Here is an 18,999-nt window from a genome sequence, read left to right as displayed (position 1 = left end):
CTTATTATTTTTTTTTAGTGGGAAGCCTAAGTTTATTTGGGGAAAATCATATTACTGTGTGACAGAGTGATGTTTTTGCACGTTTTATGCACGTTTAAAAATAAATATTTATTGCTGTGTAAACATTATGAGCCAGCAAAGGTGCTAAAGTTATGTTTGCTTTTTACAAATTAGTTAACAGTGAATTGAAATATTATTATGATTTGCACTAATGTTGGATTGAGTGTTTTAAATCTAAATGTAGCGGGTTGGCCCCTTAATGCATCCTGGATTGTTGACCTTGTTGTGACGTTGACAAGGTTGCTAATAATAATAATAATAACTGCCTTTACTGCATGTAGTGATTTCAACTAGTGTTCAGTGCGCTTTACAAAGAACGAACAACATAAAGTCTACTAAGTATGTATCAGCATGTCAAGTCAAGTCGCTTTTATTTATATACCACCTTTAACAATACAGAATTGTGACAAAGCGGCTGTACAGTATTACATAGGAAATAGTACAGGGTGAAATTCATCACTTTGAACAAAAATGAGTGTGGGTTTGCCAAATAAATAAGAAATTTTATACTGTATTTTTGTCAGTGGAAAACAATAAGTTTATCTTGTAGTACACTATCAATAGTTTTCGAACAGTAAGATTAAAAAAAAGTTTAAAGAAGTCTCTTCTGCTCTTCACAACTTCATTTTTTGATTCAAAGTACAGCAAAAGCAGTAGGATTTTGATACTATTTAAAATAACTGTTTTCTATTTGAATATATTTTAAAATGTAATTTTGTCCTGTGATTTCAAAGCTAAATTTTTAGCATCGTTACTCCAGTCACATGATCCTTCAGAAATCATTTTAATGTTCTGATTTGCTGCTCAAAAAAACATAATAATAATAATAATAATAATAATAATATTATTATTATTATTATTATTATGTTAAAAACAGCTGAGTAGAATTTTTTATTTTTCAGGTTTCTTTGAATATAAAGTTCAAACAGCGTTTATCTGAAATAGAAATCTTTTGTAACATTATAAATGTCTTTATCATCATCACTTATGAGCCATTTAAAGCATCCTTGCTACACACACTGACTTCAAACTTTTGGTATAGTGTATAATGTTGCAAAAGCTTTTTATTTCAGATAAATGCTGATCTTTGGATCTTTCTGTTCATCAAAGAATCCTGAAACAAATGTACTAAACTGTTTTAAATCTTGACAGTAATAATAAAAAGTTTCTTAAACAGCAAATCAGCATATTAGAATGACTTTTAAAGGATCATAAGACACTGAAGACTGGAGTAATGATGCTGAAAATTAGGTTTGATCACAGGAATAAATTACACTTTAAAATAGATTCAAATAGAAAGCAGTTATTTTAAATAGTAAAAATATTTCACAGTGTTACTCCTTTTGCTGTACTTTGGATCAAATAAATGCAGGCTTGGTGAGCAGAAGAGACTTCTTTAAAAAACACTAAAAACAAAAACTTTTGACTTGTAGTGTAAAGCTTGTTGTAAACCTGTTGTCTCTTTAGCTTGTTAAAAACAGTGGTTTAGCCTTTTAGGATGTTTTAGGAGTCTAAAGAGTAAAGCCGTCAGCAGTTCTGAAGGGTAGATGCCAAGCATCACTCTACAGCTCGGATTTTCATTGCCTTATTCCCCTGCCCTCTTTTCAAAAGGTATTTTCTTGAGCTGCCACAGTGACTGTACTTGTTTTCAACTCAATTATATAATTGAATACCAGCCTAATCTGTCTATGGAAAGCTTGACTTAATCCTACAACAGCTGGGCAAATAGATGACAAAATCCTTCATCCTGGTATTACCACTTACTGTTACAGTGGTTAGAAGGCCAAGTTAATGTTTGTGAACAGGACTAGTTTAGTTTTATATTTGCTAGTTTTTTTTTTTTTTTGTTTGTTTGGGTGGTAGGTGGACTTGGCATAATTTGTTGTAAACCCTTACGAAAATTAACCGTGGTTTAATTGTAGTTAAAGCGTAGTAATCTTGTTTTTTTGTTGTTTTTGTGGGTTTATTGATTACCGTATAACCACAGTTTAAAGGATTAGTTCACTTCCAGAACAAATATTTACAGATAATTTACTCACCCCCTTGTCATCCAAAATGTTCCTGTCTTTCTTTCTTTAGTCAAAAGAAATTGAGGTTTTTGAGGAAAACACTTCTTTTCATATAATGGACTTTTATGGCGCAAGTTTGAACTTCCAAAATGCAGTTTCAAATGGCTCTAAACGGTCCCAGCTGTGGAAGACAGGTCTTATCTAGCAAAACGGTCGGTTATTTTCTTAAAAAAAAAACAACAACAACAACTCCCATCTGATTTTCTCCTTTAACTTCAAAATAGAACTACATTGCTGTTTCACCTTTTTTTGTTAAGGGTGTTTGATCTTCTTTGTATGTTTACTTTTTAAACACTGGGTCGGTTCTTCTGCAGTGATGTAGGTTGTAGTTGAGATGGGAGTTTTTCGACATACCTTAACTGTATTGAACCGGAGTGCACGGAGTACACATGCGCATCGCAGAGCTAGACAAGATAAGCCTTTGAGGATAAAAAGTATATAAATTGTAATTTTTTTTTTTTTTTTTTTTTAAAGAAAATAACCAATAGTTTTGCTAGATAAGGCCCTTCTTCCTTGGCTGGGTTCGTTTAGAGCTCTTTGAAGCTGCATTTAAACTGTATTTTGGACTGTGGGCACCATTGAAGTCCACTATATGGAGAAAATTTCTAAAATGTTTTCCTCAAAAAACATAATTTCTTTACGACTGAAGAAAGAAAGACATGAACGTCTTGGATGACAAGGGGGTGAGAACATTATCTGTTAAATTGTATGTATAAAGAGTCAACAGGGTCCAGTGTTGTTTTGGACCCCACTGACTTCCACTGTATGGACAAAAACTGTTGAAACATTCTTCAAAAGTAACCAGTTTATTCAGTTTTTCTTCAGTGAAAATTGTAAACAAGGGATAATAATAAAACATTGATCTGTTTTAGGGTAAGGCATATTAACATCCATGCATTTGTTTTCTTCCACAGATGAGGAGACGTGTGTCTTTAAGTGTTCAGTATCACGAGAGACAGAATGCAGTCGTGTTGGGAAGCAGTCCTTCATCATTACTCTGGGCTGTAACAGTGTCCTCTTGCAGTTTGCATCTCCAGCAGGTAAAACTCACCACCTTTTACAAGAACATCAGGTAATTTATCAGGTCACTGAGAGACATTCAGACAAGCCAATGTCTAGAACTCCACTTTTCAGTTGACTTCTCTGTTAGCTCTTATGAAAATGAAGTGAAACAAGTTTTAGTTTTAGAACTGTAAACTGTAAACTAACTAAAATTCAGATGAGCACAGCTGCAGTCACTCATTGTGTACAAACTTTTAATTTAAATAATTGTGGGCAAACCTGAATGAGGGCATGGTGCTGTGAAGCTCATGATCTCTTAATGTATTCACTGGTGTTTTATTTGCCAGATTTCTCGTCGTTTTATAACCTCCTGAAGAATTGCCGTGGACATGGGGGCGAACGCTCAGTCTTTAGTGACAGGACGGAGGAGTCTTCAGCTGTACAGTATTTCCAGGTGTGTTTCTTTTAATTAACTTGCACAAACAAAACACACTGTCGTGTGATGAACCCGTTTTATTCCTGTTTTGCAACCTTTTGCAAAACGAGTCCAGGCTACCTTTTATTTGACTTGTAAGAGTTTGTTTGCTGGTTTTTATTATATTTGCTATACTTGTATGTTTGAGTTCTTTTTTCCATGAAAATAGCTGAAGATGCTGACATGGCATTAAATAAAAACATACTACTACTACTTGACATGTCACATCAACAGAAGTAGCATGATATGAATGCCCTCTTTCTCTGTTTTTTTTTTTTTCTTCAGTTTTATGGCTACCTCTCTCAGCAACAAAACATGATGCAGGATTATGTGCGAACTGGAACATATCAACGGGCCATCCTCCAGAATCATACTGACTTCAAAGATAAAGTAGCGTTATTTCTCTTGTTGATGCATATGTTACTGTATAGATTGTGGTTTGTTTCTTTGTAGATAGCATGGAGTTGAGTAATTTTAGAACTGCTTACATTGTGCTTATTGTAGCATTTATTGTTCTCCATTGAAAAAAGAAACTCATTATTCAGGCATTTTGGCTATTACGACCTTGACTTTTAGCTTTGATGTTGTCCAGAACAAAATATCTAAAACTGGAACAGTTGACCTACTACAACTAAGTGGAAATGGACAATTGAGTCCACTTTATTTAAAAAGGTTATTTTTTAGTGAATACTTCTCTGAATGAATTACTATTACATTAAAGCTGTAGTTTGGACTTTCTTTGTGTCATCATGTGATTCTTGTTCTCATTCTTCCCTGTCTGTGCTTTGCATTTCAGGTGATTCTGGATGTAGGCTGTGGCTCTGGGATTCTATCGTTTTTCGCAGCCCAGGCTGGTGCCCGTAAAGTTTATGCTGTGGAGGCCAGTACCATGGCTCAGCATGCAGAGGTATGACAGATTCATCAATCACACTTAATAATTTACAAATATGCAGGGAATTGAGTGATGTGGGATATCTGTACCGAAAAAGTATGATGATCTAATACACTTTAGTAAACTTTTATTATATAATATTAAAATATATAATCTATTCTGGTGGGTTTTTTTTTTTTATTCTTCTCGTTTAAAAGGATCTGAATGCTTGACAAAAATCGATTTTTTTTTTTTTTTTTTAATTTATTTATTTATTTTTTGTTACCAAGAAGCTGGTATTCTACCAAATGCACAATTTCATAGTAAGATTGCTTTTGGCATTGTCATGCTAAGTAGTAGGAGTAGTAATGCTAATAATTGTGCGTCCACAGGTTCTTGTGAACAGTAACAGACTGTCGGAGCGTGTTGTGGTGATTCCTGGGAAAGTGGAGGAAGTAACCCTACCCGAGCAGGTGGACATAATTATCTCTGAACCCATGGGCTACATGCTGTTCAACGAAAGGATGCTGGAAAGCTATCTGCATGCCAAGAAATTCCTCAAGCCCAACGGTAACTTGTTTTGTTTAAATGAAAACAACAAGAGACTGACTTACAGTTGAATATCAGGTCAAAAGTTTACATACACCTTGCAGAATCTGCAAAATGTTAATTATTTTACCAAAATAAGAGGGATCATACAATATGCATGTTATTTTTTATTTAGTACTGTCCTGAGTAAGGTAGTTCACATAAAAGAGGTTTACACATAATCCACAAGAGAAAATAATGGTTGAATTTATAAAAATTAACCCATTTAAAAGTTTACATAAACTTAATACTGTGTTGTTACCTGAATGATCCACAGCTGTGTTTTGTTGTTGTTGTTGTTGTTGTTGTTGTTGTTGTTGTTGTTGTTTTAAGTGATCCCAGATCCCATTTTTAAAAGCACATATACGTCTGCAAGATGTCAGTTAAAGATCACTTGATCTGGAAAGCATCTGCTGTGTACAAACATCTGACAGATGTCTGTAAAATGTCGGTTTTAAATTCATTCTAAATAATAAACATCTTAAAGACATCTAATAGACATCTATTGGACATCTGATAGGAAATGTCCTATAGACGTATTGCAGATGAGCAAACACTCATCAAAAAATACGTCTTCCAGATGTAAATGCAGACGTCAAATAGACGTCTCCGTGATGTATGACTATGATTTTGAGATCTATCTTTTCACACTGAGGCAACTGACTCATATGCAACTATTACAGAAGGTCCAAACACTCACTGATGCTCCAGAAGGAAAAACAATGCTTTAGCCGGGGGTGAAAACTTTTGAACAGGATGAAGATGTGTTCATTTTTCTTATTTTGCCTAAATATCATATTTTTTCATTTAGTACTGCCCTTCAGAAGCTACAAAAGGTACTTGCATGTTTCCCAGAAGACAAAATAAGTTACATTTACCCTAAATTCAAAGCTCTTAATGCTTTGTGTTTTCTCCTGGAGCATCAGTGAGTGTTTGAACCTTCTGTAATAGTTGCATATGAGTCCCTCAGTGTGAAAAGATGGATCTCAAATTCATACAGTCATTGTTGGAAAGGGTTCAAATACACAAAAATACAGAAAAACCAAAGAATTTGTGGGACCTGAAGGATTTTTCTGAAGAACAGCAGGCAGTTTAACTGTTCAGGACAAACAAGGGACTCATGAACAACTATCACTAAACAAAACCAAACGTTCAGGTAACAACACAGTACTAAGAATCAAACTTTTAAACTGTCAATTTTATAAACCGAACTATTATTTTCTCTTGTGGACTATATGTGAACGTCTTTTATGTGAAATATCTTATTCAGGTCAGTACTAAATAAACAACAACATGCGTTTTGTATGATCCCTCTTATTTTGGTAAAATAATTATCATTTTGCAGATTCTTCAAGGTGTATGTAAACTTTTGACCTCAACTGTACATACATGTCTCAATATTTGTACATAACACACCTCTGTTGTATTTACAGGCAAAATGTTTCCCACAATTGGAGACGTTCACCTCGCCCCTTTCACAGATGAGCAGCTTTACATGGAGCAGTTTACAAAGGCCAATTTCTGGTGTGTTTTCTAAAATGAGGAAAAAGGACATTGGGTGTGGGGAGAGCAAAGATACAGATGTCAAATAATAGTCTGAATAGTCTGAAAGTGTGAATAAACAGACTAAGATGACGAAGATGTAACTCTGGATCATTCCTTCTGTGTTTATACTTACAAAACTGATTCTTTCAGGTACCAGCCATCTTTCCATGGGGTGGATCTGTCTGCGCTGAGAGGAGCTGCAGTAGACGAATACTTCAGACAGCCGATTGTGGTGAGCAATGGGAGGGAATGACTGGTGGATTGGGTGTGTGCAAGCTAATTCATAAATACATGCTAGCTTTTTAGAGTTAGCCACATCTTGGAAAGTTCTTAGGTCAGAAAGCCATAAACACACGGGCTTGTGTTTGTGCCTTAAGAGGAAAGAGTACACTGAAAAACAGTTTGTGAAGTATGAAGGTAACTGGAGATTTGTTTCCGAGTCCTCACTGGTTATAGATGAGCGGTGAGGGCTTGGGGGTAAATACGGACAGGATTGGGTTACAAACTTGAGCCCAAATGAGAACAGTGAGGATGTTTCTGGGAAATGGAGAAAGGCAGCATGCTTTATGGATTAGGAAACTGGATTCAGGGGCAGTATAATATAGAAGACTGAGGTGAAGTATGTATGCTCGCTTTTGTGCAAGTGATGAAAGGCTTTACTTTGTGGTCCAGGTTCCTGAGCTCACTGTTTGTGTGTGGTCAGAGGGTATGTGATGAATTTAGACCCATCAAGGAAGGTCTATGAAGCACATGTTTATGTGTGCAACAACTCTACCGGTGTAATTTTGGTTGCTGATTTTCTGTAGGATCCAAATCCGTCAGAGCTACTTTATCCGCTTTCGTGCATTTGAGAAGCTAATTATGTTGTCAGTTGTGTTTGGATTTTCAGTCCAAAGAGTTTCAGACATCAAAATTGTAGTTTACAGTCTGTGTGTGTGGATTATGTCCAGCAGTAGTCAGCTGTTCAGGCATTTGCCGTGCCTGTAATGGTGTTACACTGCTGGGACAGTGACCTGCTCTGGTCTGGCTCCAGGGGGCGCTGTTGTAGCATCCTTCAGAGTTCAGGCTGAGGCGGGAGAGCCCTTTGAGCTAGGACTGAGTCTGATTTACTGTGGCTCAGTCCTTGACAAGAGGCCTCACAGCATGTCAGTTTGTTTTATTCAAAATTGCTCTGTCCTCTTCTGCATTCAGGACTGAGCTTTATATATCGTGATACCCTTGTCTCAATAATTCTCTGATTTTCTTTCAGGACACTTTTGATATCAGGATTCTGATGGCCAAATCGGTGAAATATACAGTGAACTTTTTAGAAGCTAAAGAAGAGGATCTCTACAAGTACGGTTCCTCCAAATGCATCATTTTGTTACATTTAAATGCAGCCTTTTGGTATAATGGAAAAGTATAAATAGAAGTCTTTCAGACTGTCACATTTTTATACATTCCTTTTTTTTTTTTCTTTTTTCTTTTTTTTTTTTTTTTTTTAACATTTTCCAGGATAGAAATTCCCTTCAAATTCCACATGATGCATTCAGGGCTTGTACATGGGCTGGCTTTTTGGTTTGATGTCGCATTCATTGGATCAGTGTAAGTTCCAGTATATTCTCTTCACAGTGTTTTCACACTTCTGTCCTCTCTCACAGAACCAAATTCAGACCATTTTAAAGTGAAATAACCTGGTTTTCTCTGATTTCACTCTGGATCAGATCTATTTTAGTCTTTTGTTTTATAAAGAAATCGGGTTCTCTTTGCATTCACACTGTTGTGCTCAGATCTGATTTTGGTCTATTTCAGTCAACATTAAAATTAATGTATTATTAATTAAAAATTACTTCATTTTTAATTATTGGGTTTTTTTTTCAATAATAATTTTGTCACAATGCAAATAAGATGTCAGTTTGTTTTTAAAAGTTTGTTTAGTGTGTTGATGTGTAATTCTAAATGTTTGTGGACCACTGAAATGAACCAAGTTACCATTATTTATTTATTTATTTATTTATTTTTGTAATATTTTATTTCCAGATCTTACAAATATTTTATTGGTACTTGAATGGTGACTTGTTTACATCAGTTCAAATTTTAATCATTCCACCAAATACATTTTAATGAATATAAAGTGTTAGTTTAAGTTAAGTTTAAGTTAAATTCTGTCATTAATTACTCACCCTCATGTTGTTCCAAACCCGTAAGACCTTCATTCATCTTCTGAACGCAAATTAGGATATTTTTGATGAAATTGGAGAGCTTTCTGATCCTACATAAACACAACTGACACATTCAAGGCCCAGAAAGGTAGTAAGGACATTATTAAAAAAGTCCATGTACAACACACATGTGAAGACTGACATGAAAGAAAAGAAACTGTTGAAGTTAGTCATAATAATTGTTTTCCTTGCACACAAAAAGTGTTCTCGTAGCTTCATAACATTACAGCTGAACCACTGATGGACTACTTTAATGATGTCCTTACTATCTTTCTGGGCCTTGAAGGTGACAGTTGCATTGCTGTCTATGCAGCTTTTAGATTTCATCAGAAATATGTTAATTTATGTTCTGAAGATGAACGAAGGTCTTATGGGTTTGAAACGACATGAGGGTGAGCAATTAATGACTGAATTTTCATTTCTGGGTGAACTCTTTAAGTAGTTGTGTGATCAAATATATGTAATTTTTCAACGTTTCCAACTGTTTTTCAACGTATGGGAATATCCTCATGATTTTAAAACTATTTGAATACTTGGATATGAAGGTAACTGTTTAAATGTTTTGTAATTTGAACGTTTTAAAGGCATGCTCTTGTGCTTTGTCTCTCTAAACAGGATGACAGTGTGGCTGTCTACGGCCCCCACAGAACCCCTCACTCACTGGTACCAGGTGCGCTGTCTGCTGCAGTCGCCTCTCTTTGCCAAGGCAGGGGACACAATGTCAGGCACTGCACTTTTAATCGCCAACAAGAGGTGAGCATGCACAATCCTTTGTGTTTTAGCCCTCAGGCTGTTTCGCTTTTTACTTCCCGTGGTCTCATTTGCTTCCACTTCCTCTCACAGACAAAGCTATGACATTAGTATTGTTGCTCAAGTAGACCAGACAGGCTCCAAGTCCAGTAATCTATTAGATCTCAAGAACCCCTTCTTCCGGTGAGTGGACGCATTGCTTTGGAAAACAATAATAGGACATCTGCAGTTTGTGTTGCTTACGCTGTGCTGTGTTCTGCAGGTACACGGGCACAACACCCGCCCCGCCTCCAGGTTCACACTATTCGTCCCCCTCAGAGAACATGTGGAACACTGGGGGAACCTACAGCATGAGCCAAGGCATGGCTGTGTCAGGTACAGCACCAGGAAACCTCTTATAAAATCAGACCTTTTTTTTTTTTTTTTTTTTTTTTAGATATACATCAGTTAGCTGGAGTTCCTCTCATCCAGCTACTAGAGTGATGCCACTAAAATTTTGCTCTGTCTGTGTCTGTCAGGGATGCCGGCAGCCTATGATCTCAGCACTGTCATTGGCGGCAGTGGGACGACAGTGTCCCACAATAATCTCATCCCCATTGGTACAGACACGCATGCACGTATGGATATTTACACACACGCTCACACATACACATATATGAGAAGTGAAATTAGCTCTGTGGTGCTTTTTGAAAGTGACTTTTCAAACAAAAAATGAAAATAGCATCAGTTCCTCACCTTCATGTCGTTCCAAATCCATAAGACTTTAGTTCAACTTTGAAACACAAATTAAGTTGTTTCTTGTTAATAATCTTTTTTTCTTTGTTGTCCATCCATTGAAAGTCAATACAAAAAAGACAAAAGTACGAAAAGACACGGTATAAGTAATCCGGAATCTCAAACCTCATTGCTGTATGTATTTCAAGCAAGCACATTTGTTTGAGTTTGTGTTTACCATAGTTTAGCTTTATGTATGTGTGCTGATTAATGTTTATTTATGATTAAAAGTGTAAATTTAAATCCATTTCATATAAAGTGATTGTCTTTTCATATTGAAGATTCATATGGATTACTTCTATGCAATCTTTTTGTACTTTGAAAAGCCATGCCGCCAAAACTTTGATGCTTCAGTGGATAAGCAAAATTGATTTGAGAATATTGATATCTTCATTTGTGTTCCAAAGATAAATGGAAATCAGGCAGATTTGGAACATCATGAGGGCGAGTAAATGACTGAATTTTAATTTTTGGGTAAACTGTCCCTTTAAGGCCGAGATAAAAACATAAATAAATAAATAATATTATACTTTTAAAGGGGCCACATCATGAAGGATCACATTTTGATCTTTAACTTGATCTTTTGAGATAAGAATAAAAATAGTGTAACCTGCTCAACTCAACACCTCCCCAGTCCATATAGACCTTTTTTTTTTTTTAATGGCTAAGCTTCTAAAATGGCTCATTCTGGATTTTCTGACGTTGGAAAACACAATCGTCCATGTGTACTCATCAGTGGTGACCAGAAACTTCACAGTGTGGTAGATTACTGAGTGATGCATTTCCCATTTTAAATAGGTAATTACGTATAGAAGCGTTAAAGGTGCAGCAGCAGTAAAAAAAAAACAAAAAAATAAATAATTGCCCATGATTTACTTACCTTCAAACCATCCTAGGTATATGTGACTTTATTTTTAAATACGATTACAATTTGAGTTGTATTAAAAGGTGTGCTGGCTTATCCATGCTTTATAATGGCAGTAAATGGCTGTTGGTTTTTTGAAGTCCAATAAATTGTAACCATCCGTCATAAAAAGTACTCCACAAGGCTCCAGGGGGTTAATAAAGGCCTTCTGAAAAATATACGTACTTAAAATTTTATAAACCATGATCTCTAGCTTTTGTGCGTTCACGAGAGTGGCGTTTCAGCGGATGATGTAGCCGAATGTGGAAGTGACGAACTTGGAGGGCACAGAGGAGAGTGCAAAACAAAACACAAGTCATGAATTATAAGTACCAAATGAGGATTTACAAAACAAAGAAAAGTGTTGGAGGATTTCGATATAAGCTAAGAGGAGACTGGTTTTCCTTTGCTGTAAAAAAAACGTTGCTGGTTTTCAAGAGACTAGAATATTCTCACCAGAGCTTACGCTACACATGCATCCTAGGTCTTCGCTCAAACACCACTCTCTCATGAATGCATGTATGACATTTAGCCAAAGCTAGAGATTACAGTTCATAAAGTTTTAGATATAGATATTTTTCTTACACAAACGCATTGATTTGCTTCAGAAGGCCTTTATTAACTCCCTGGAGCTGTGTGGAGTACTTTTTATGATGGATGGATGCATTTTATTTTGCTTCAAAAAATCAACAGCCATTATAAAGCTTGGAAGAGCCAGGATCTTTTTTAATGTAACTCTGACATACACCTAGGATGGTTTGAGGGTAAGTAAATCATGGGAAATTTTCATTTTTGGGTGAACTACCACTAAATTATGAAGGTCGGGGAGTGAGTAGAATATGGCCATAATAATAAGTCAAAACATAATTTATAATTGTACCTCAGGGGGAAAAAAGGGTAGAAAATATGGCCCCTTTAATGTATGCTATTAAATGCTAATTTTAATATTTCTTCTAATACCCTTCTAGTACAGTTAATAATTATATATATATTTTTATATTTGTTATTGTTTTCTACATAATGGCACTACAGTTCAAGATTATCTATATCACAGCCTAGGTTAGCTTCATGTCAAATATTCATGTGTTTCATGTATATCACATTTTGTTCTTGTGTAAATTGAAAAGAGATGTCTTTTTTCCCCTCCAGTGAACACGGGGATTGTGAATCACACTCACTCCAGAATGGGTTCTATAATGAGCACCGGAATCGTCCAGGGTGAGTGTCTCTGCTCTTACTGTCTTCACAGAATAAAACAAGACCTGGACTCTTACAGATAAATTGATATTTCTCCCAAAAATTTAACTTCTGTCACATTTGAATCAAAAGGAAAAATAAGACTTGTGTTCATCCTCAGAATACAAATGAAAATTTTTTTCATATTCTCTCTCTCTCTCTTTTTTTCCAGACACTTAAAGTCCACACTTTCATGCATATGAAATTACATAGACATAAAGTGTAAAAGCTTTTGTAAAAGCTTTTATTCATATATAAACACTGATCAGCACACATTAAACAGAAGCTCAAATGTGCTTGCTTGAAGTGCAAGAACAAACCCATTTGGTTCTAATGTGTCAAGCAAGTCTGAGCTTCTGTGATAATGACAATATTAAAAACAGCTTAATTTGTGTTCTGAGGATAAATGAGCTTTATGGGTTTGGAAAAGGAGTGAAAATAACAGAATTTCACATTTATTTTTCTCTCCACACTGGGTAAACTGATAATATATATCAGTATAACAACATTGTCACGCTTTTAAAGTGTGAAGCTGTTTAATATCGTGTTGCACTGAACATTTGTGCTTGGTGTGATATGAATAGGCCTTTACAGTACTGGTAGTGTGTGCTGACTGCCTGCAGATTGATATCTTTGGCAACTACCGTGTGAATAGCCTCACTGTATTTGTCCTCAAACCATGAGTGTTGTATTTTCAAGTTGCTGTGTTGTTTAAAAAAAATCTTTTTGTTCTCTTCTAGTCTTTCCGTTTAGTTATTTTTAAAGCGTTTTACATAAAAGCCGATCAGGGTAAAATGAACCTGAAACCAGGTTAATTATACTGATTATTTGACTATTTAAAATGAGCCACACTGCTGGCATGATCTAATCGCTAGCGCACCCTGAGTTGCTCCTTTTATCGGCAAGACGTATCGGCACAATTTTTCATATGCCGATATTTACATTTAAAGCCATTATCAGCCGGTTTTGATATCGGTCCGATAATATTGTGCATCCCTGCTTAATTTACTTGGGTGTTGTCATTGTTGTTTTTTTTTTGTTTTTTTTTGTTTTTTTTGTTTTTAATCATTAATCATCAGATTTGGCTGGGTGGTTAATAACACATTTTTGGGTGTGACTCAGAACTCCGAACACACATGTGACCCTGGACCACAAAACCTTAAGTCTTAAGTCGCTTTTAAGTAAAGATCATGTTCCATGGAGATATTTAGTAAAATTCCTACTGTAAATATATCAAAACTTAACTTAATTTTTGATTACTAATATGCATTGCTAAGAACTTCATTTGGAAGAGATTTTTCTCAATATTTAAATTTTTTTTGCACCCTCAGATTCCATATATTCAGTATTGTATCTCAGCCAAATATTGTCTTATCCTAACAAACCATACATCAATTGAAAGCTTTTTATTCATGTGATGTATAAATCTCAATTTAGAAAAATTTACCCTTATGACTGGTTTTGTGGTCCAGGGTCACATATTTCATATTGCTTTACACAGACTTAAAAAAAAAAAAAAACTGTTTTGAACATCCCCAATGGTGATTATATACTTTAGTGGTCAGACAAACACTGAACCTACATATACACCCGAAACACACAGACTTTCAAAATATGCTCCATTTGGTTGGGTGTAAACACAGGCACTCGACACATTCCACCTTGTGGACCAACTTGTTAGTACCAAAAAATGTCTCTCTCACACACTATAGGAGTATCACAGCTTACAAAAAAAAACTAGGGCTGTCAGTCGATTAAAAATAAATAAAAATGTGAAAATACCCACAAAAGATTATTTAAAGCTATTATTGTGTTAAATGAGAAAGTAGCAAGTAGACATTGCAAATAGTAGCTTTGGAAAGAGATATTTTATTTGCTTCAGCATAAAATCGGTAAAAGTCATTATGAATCATTCATTTGATTCGTTAAAACGGCTGATTCATTCTCTATGCACGGGCCTTTGAATCATTGATTCACAAGATTCGTTCAAAACGTGGATTCATTCAGAAACTAATTGCAGCTGTGTCGCTCGAAGATGTGCAACAATTCTGCTATGGCTTCAAAGGTAATATGTGACCCTGGACCACAAAACCAGTCATAAGGGTCAATTTTTCGAAACTGAGCTTTATACATCATCTGAAATCTGAATAAACAAGCTTTCCATTGATGTATGGTTTGTTATGATAGGACAATATTTGGCCGAGATACAACTATTTGAATATATGGAATGTGAGGGTGCAAAATCAAAATATTGAGAAAATCGACTTTAAAATTCGCCAAATGAAGCTCTTGCTAATGCATATTGCTAATTAAAAATTAAGTTTTGACATATTTACAGTAGGAATTTTACAAAATATCTTCATGGAACATGATCTTTACTTAATATCCTAATGATTTTTGGCATAAAAGAAAAATCTATAATTTTGACCCATACAATGTTTTTTTGGCTATTGCTACAAATATACCCCAGCAACTTAAGGCTGGTTTTGTGGTCCAAGGTCACATATGTTCTGCGAAATTGAGCAAAAACATAATATTGTGTTTAAAGTGTAACACAATATCAACTTCTTATTTACTGAACTGTTGTATAAAATCACAAATGGTAGATTGAGACAAAATCAGCAGTTGTCATATTGGTCATGCTGCCTGTGTGATATGTGATGTATATAAATACGAGACAAAACACATACAGGTTTTTTTTTTTTCATAACTGCACTTATGGAGTTGTTGCCCTACATCATGTATGTCAACAGTAAACTATATTAATATATTAAAAACGCGTTAACTGCGTTAAAATATTTTAATCACGTTATTTTTTTCATAACTAATTAAGTTACCGCTTTAAACTCACAGCCCTAATAAAAACCTAAGCATACTTTAAACTTAGAAACGACACGTTCATTAATACAAGTGATCTAATCTTTTTTGTATCTCCTTTCAGGGGCCACAACTGCCCAGCAAGGTCCCAGCAGCAGCAGTCCTTATTACCCCGTCACCAACCAGTTCACCATGGGCGGCCCGGCTATCTCCATGGCATCGCCTATGGCCATCCCCAGCAACACCATGCACTACGGGAGCTAAGGCCAAAGGACGGCCTCTGCATGTCCAATTACCCCCTCACCCACCTCCCCCCAACCCTACCTCCCCAACCCCTGCAAACTGACCGCAGCCAAATTCAGAATACCAAAACCAGTACACCAGTCTCTGACCATCACTTTATAGTCTCTCTCTCGCTCTCTCTATATATAGATATACATGTATACGTATATATATATATTCTAAACTCCGTTTCTCTCACTGGTGTTTTATTCTTACATATCCGTCCCGCGGCCCTATAACATTAGCGTGCGCAGGCATTCGGCCAGTTCGACACATCTGAGGTGTATCATTGTTACTTTTTCTCCCCAACCCAACACACAGCGCCTGCTCCACAACCAGCCACTAGGAGGCAGCACTTGTCTGTAAGCATGCTGAAAAAGCACAAACCAGAGACTCAACGAAAAGGACTCGTTCGGAAGAACGCTGACGGGACACATTTAGATTTTTCTTTTTTATATATATATAAATGCTTTACAAATGTGCACATGTTCCCCCCTTACTTCATGAACTCCCACTTTATTTTTAACCGCCATCATTGACTGTTGATATGAATTTGAGATATATTGCAGGATCTTGCCACTTCACCCTCAGCTATCGCATCTCGATTCTCTCAGCATGTGCTTTTGACGGCCATCTCGACTCACCTCGACGTTCGCAACCTCACCGGAAGAGACGGACACGTGCTGTAGTTGCTCACAAGGTTCATTTCGACTACTAGAGCAGCACCGCTGGATCCTGCCGGTAGACAACCATAGTGTAGATAGACATCGTCTTACTTTTCATTCCATTTCTGACTGTGTGTTTTAATGTAGTGCAGTCCCAGATTTATGTGTGTCGCTTGGTGTTCCCTGAGGTGAATTCTGAGCGTGGATTATCGAGACTGCTTCTGTCCACCTCCGGCTCCGACGCGGCGCAAATCTGACTTATAAATTGGCGGATTCATTGTTAGTCAATTATAAGGACACTGAGGTTTAAGGAATACAAAGACCAGCATCGAAACCCTCCATTACCAGCAAAGGAGGACTGCGGACGGACTGCTGGGATGGACAGTCGGCACTTGGGGGAGGAAGACAGATGGATGAATGACATAAACAGTGAGGTCCGTGGACACACACTGACCGCTGCAGCAGGAATTGCAGTATCCTAGTTTACATCCCCCCGAGCCCTTTTCTTGTCAACTTCTGTGTGTTGTGAGACTTGCTGAGGAAAGGAGGAGATCAAGTGATGCCTGACTAGCTATAACTTTCCTCCTCTTTTCCTCCCCTCTCTCCCTCCTTCCCCTGTCCCACACCGGGGATATGATAATGACAATAGCCCCATCCAAGACTCTGAAGTCGTATGCACCGCTTCCAGTCACTTTTTTTTTTTTTTTTTTTTTTTCCAGTTAATTCAGTTTGATTTAGCAACAATCATGAGATGAAAACAACCATGCCTGCTAGTTTGTAGAATTAACTTTTTGTTTTGTTTTTGTTTTCTTTCACAAAAAAAGCAACAGACAAAAAGGAGCAAATTAAATGTTGATGGAGAAGTCCCAAAGTGTGGCTGCTTACAGTAGCATTTGTTTCGTCTCATGGATGATATGAATGATGATCTGGGGTGCGTTTCCCAAAAGTGCCGTTAGCTAACTGTGGTCGCAAGTTCTATTGAACTCTATTGGGAACGATGGAACTTGCGGCCATTTGCTTTTGGGAAACGCACCCATGGATTGGTTATAGATGGCAAATGTAACACTTTACATTGGCGTTCCATTTGTTTATATGCTTTTGGTATAATTTTTGACAGCATTTATTATGGTTAATGTCAATTTATAAATATAGCATTTTTATTCGTTTTTGTGTTTAGATTATATTAGTTTATACAACTTGAAATGTGCTAGAAAGTATGTAGAAATGCACATTAACCAAGATAAAAGCTGCAAAAATATTGATATTATTGTAAAGAACATTATTGTAAAGTGTTATAGAAAATTCTGTATTATTTCATGTTGTTTGACACCCGTATGACTTTCTATCTTTCTGTCTTTCGTGAAACAAAAAGGAGAAATTTTGCCTTCTAATCTGCTCTTTTCCATATAATTAAAGCAGCCAGTGCACAATTTCAACAATTACTTTTGTCTTTTTTTAATACAAAGAATACAGAATAGTACTATTACTCATAGGGACTCATTTAAAGGCACTTGTCCTTTCTGTTTGTCAGCTGCTGGTCACTGTCTACTTTTGTTTTATGAAAAAGCGCAGATTGGACTGGATTGACGGAAGAAGGAAAGTCATCTCCACCTTATTCTTCAAATAGGAAGTAAGCCTATGGGTGAGACTTGCGGTTCATTAGCCGCTATAGGGAAATAAGAATAATAACGTGCAGTAAACGGTAAAACTGTTTGCACTACAATTCAGTGTGCTCATAATTAAGATAATACATTAAAATATGTTAAGACACACCAATTTGCAATATTAAACAGCAAAATTAGCTGTTTTGGATGCGGATGACACCGGAAGCCAGACCCATAAAATGTGGATGGGTGTAACATGAGGGTTGAGAATGAGAGAATTTTTGGGTGTACTGTCCCTTTAAATGCTTTTTGAGAAGAACAATTAACCTGAAACTAAATTAGGATTTACTCACCCTCATATTTCAAAACAATATTAGCTGCTTTTGTGATATTTTGATAAATTTCTTAAAGAAGTCCACTTCCAGAACAAAAATTTACAGATAATGTACTCACCCCCTTGTCATCCAAGATGTTAATGTCTTTCTTTCTTCAGTCATAAAGAAATAGTTTTTTGAAGAAAACATTTAAGGATTTTTCTCCATATAATGGACTGATATGGTGCCCCGAGTTTGAACTTCCAAAATGCAGTTATTTTCATAAAAATGATACAATTTATATACTTTTTAATCTCAAATGCTTGTCTTGCTCTTCCTGAACTCTGTGTATTCTGGCTCAAAACAGTTAGGGTATGTCGAAAATCGTATTTTCTCCCTCAACTTTAAAAAATATTTAAAAATTATCCTACATCACTGCAGAAGTGCCGACCCAGTCTATGCAAAGAAGATCAAACACCCTTACAAGGTAAAACAGTGATGTAGGGAGAACATGAGATGGGAGTTTTTCGACATACCCTAACTGTCATGAACCAGAAAAACAGTCCAGGCAGAGCAAGACAAGACGAGTGAAAAAAAAAAAAGGATATAAATTGTATTATTTTTATGAAAATAACCGATCGTTTCGCTAGATAAGACCCTTCGTTTGAAGCCGCATTTAAACTGCATTTTGGAAATTCAAAATTGGGGCACCATATCACTCCAATATATGGAGAAAGATGCTGAAATGTTTTCTCAAAAGCCATAATTTCTTTACGACTGAAGAATGATAGAACATCTTGGATGACAAAGGGGTGAGTACATTATCTGTTAATCATTGTTCT

At 36.1% G+C, this 18,999-nt stretch overlaps 1 protein-coding gene and 1 non-coding gene across 3 annotated transcripts in view; both read left to right on the top strand.

Moving 5' to 3' along the window:
• The window catches only part of carm1 (coactivator-associated arginine methyltransferase 1), an 18,350-nt gene extending 1,237 nt beyond the window's left edge, over window positions 1-17,113 (top strand). Inside the window, exons 2-16 of one of the 2 annotated variants that reach the window (XM_051106183.1) lie at window positions 3,044-3,169; window positions 3,479-3,585; window positions 3,892-3,996; window positions 4,403-4,513; window positions 4,870-5,047; window positions 6,499-6,589; window positions 6,761-6,842; window positions 7,860-7,945; window positions 8,105-8,194; window positions 9,427-9,564; window positions 9,655-9,744; window positions 9,824-9,936; window positions 10,080-10,160; window positions 12,389-12,457; window positions 15,417-17,113. In XM_051106183.1, coding sequence (XP_050962140.1) covers window positions 3,044-3,169; window positions 3,479-3,585; window positions 3,892-3,996; window positions 4,403-4,513; window positions 4,870-5,047; window positions 6,499-6,589; window positions 6,761-6,842; window positions 7,860-7,945; window positions 8,105-8,194; window positions 9,427-9,564; window positions 9,655-9,744; window positions 9,824-9,936; window positions 10,080-10,160; window positions 12,389-12,457; window positions 15,417-15,556 — 1,607 coding nt within the window. In that variant the 3' untranslated portion in view covers window positions 15,557-17,113. Of the gene's footprint in view, window positions 1-3,043; window positions 3,170-3,478; window positions 3,586-3,891; window positions 3,997-4,402; window positions 4,514-4,869; window positions 5,048-6,498; window positions 6,590-6,760; window positions 6,843-7,859; window positions 7,946-8,104; window positions 8,195-9,426; window positions 9,565-9,654; window positions 9,745-9,823; window positions 9,937-10,079; window positions 10,179-12,388; window positions 12,458-15,416 lie in introns of both variants that reach the window. The other variant, XM_051106182.1, reaches the window with a different exon arrangement.
• LOC127163614 (small nucleolar RNA SNORA74) lies at window positions 7,556-7,753 on the top strand. The gene has a single exon (XR_007827501.1). It is a non-coding gene; the product is annotated as a small nucleolar RNA SNORA74 (small nucleolar RNA).
• Window positions 17,114-18,999: the final 1,886 nt, after the last annotated feature.

Source organism: Labeo rohita, chromosome 3 (genome assembly GCF_022985175.1).
Source record: "Labeo rohita strain BAU-BD-2019 chromosome 3, IGBB_LRoh.1.0, whole genome shotgun sequence".
Taxonomy (NCBI): domain Eukaryota; kingdom Metazoa; phylum Chordata; class Actinopteri; order Cypriniformes; family Cyprinidae; genus Labeo; species Labeo rohita.
Note: the sequence above shows the minus strand (reverse complement) of the source record. Positions and strands in the feature narration are given on the sequence as shown.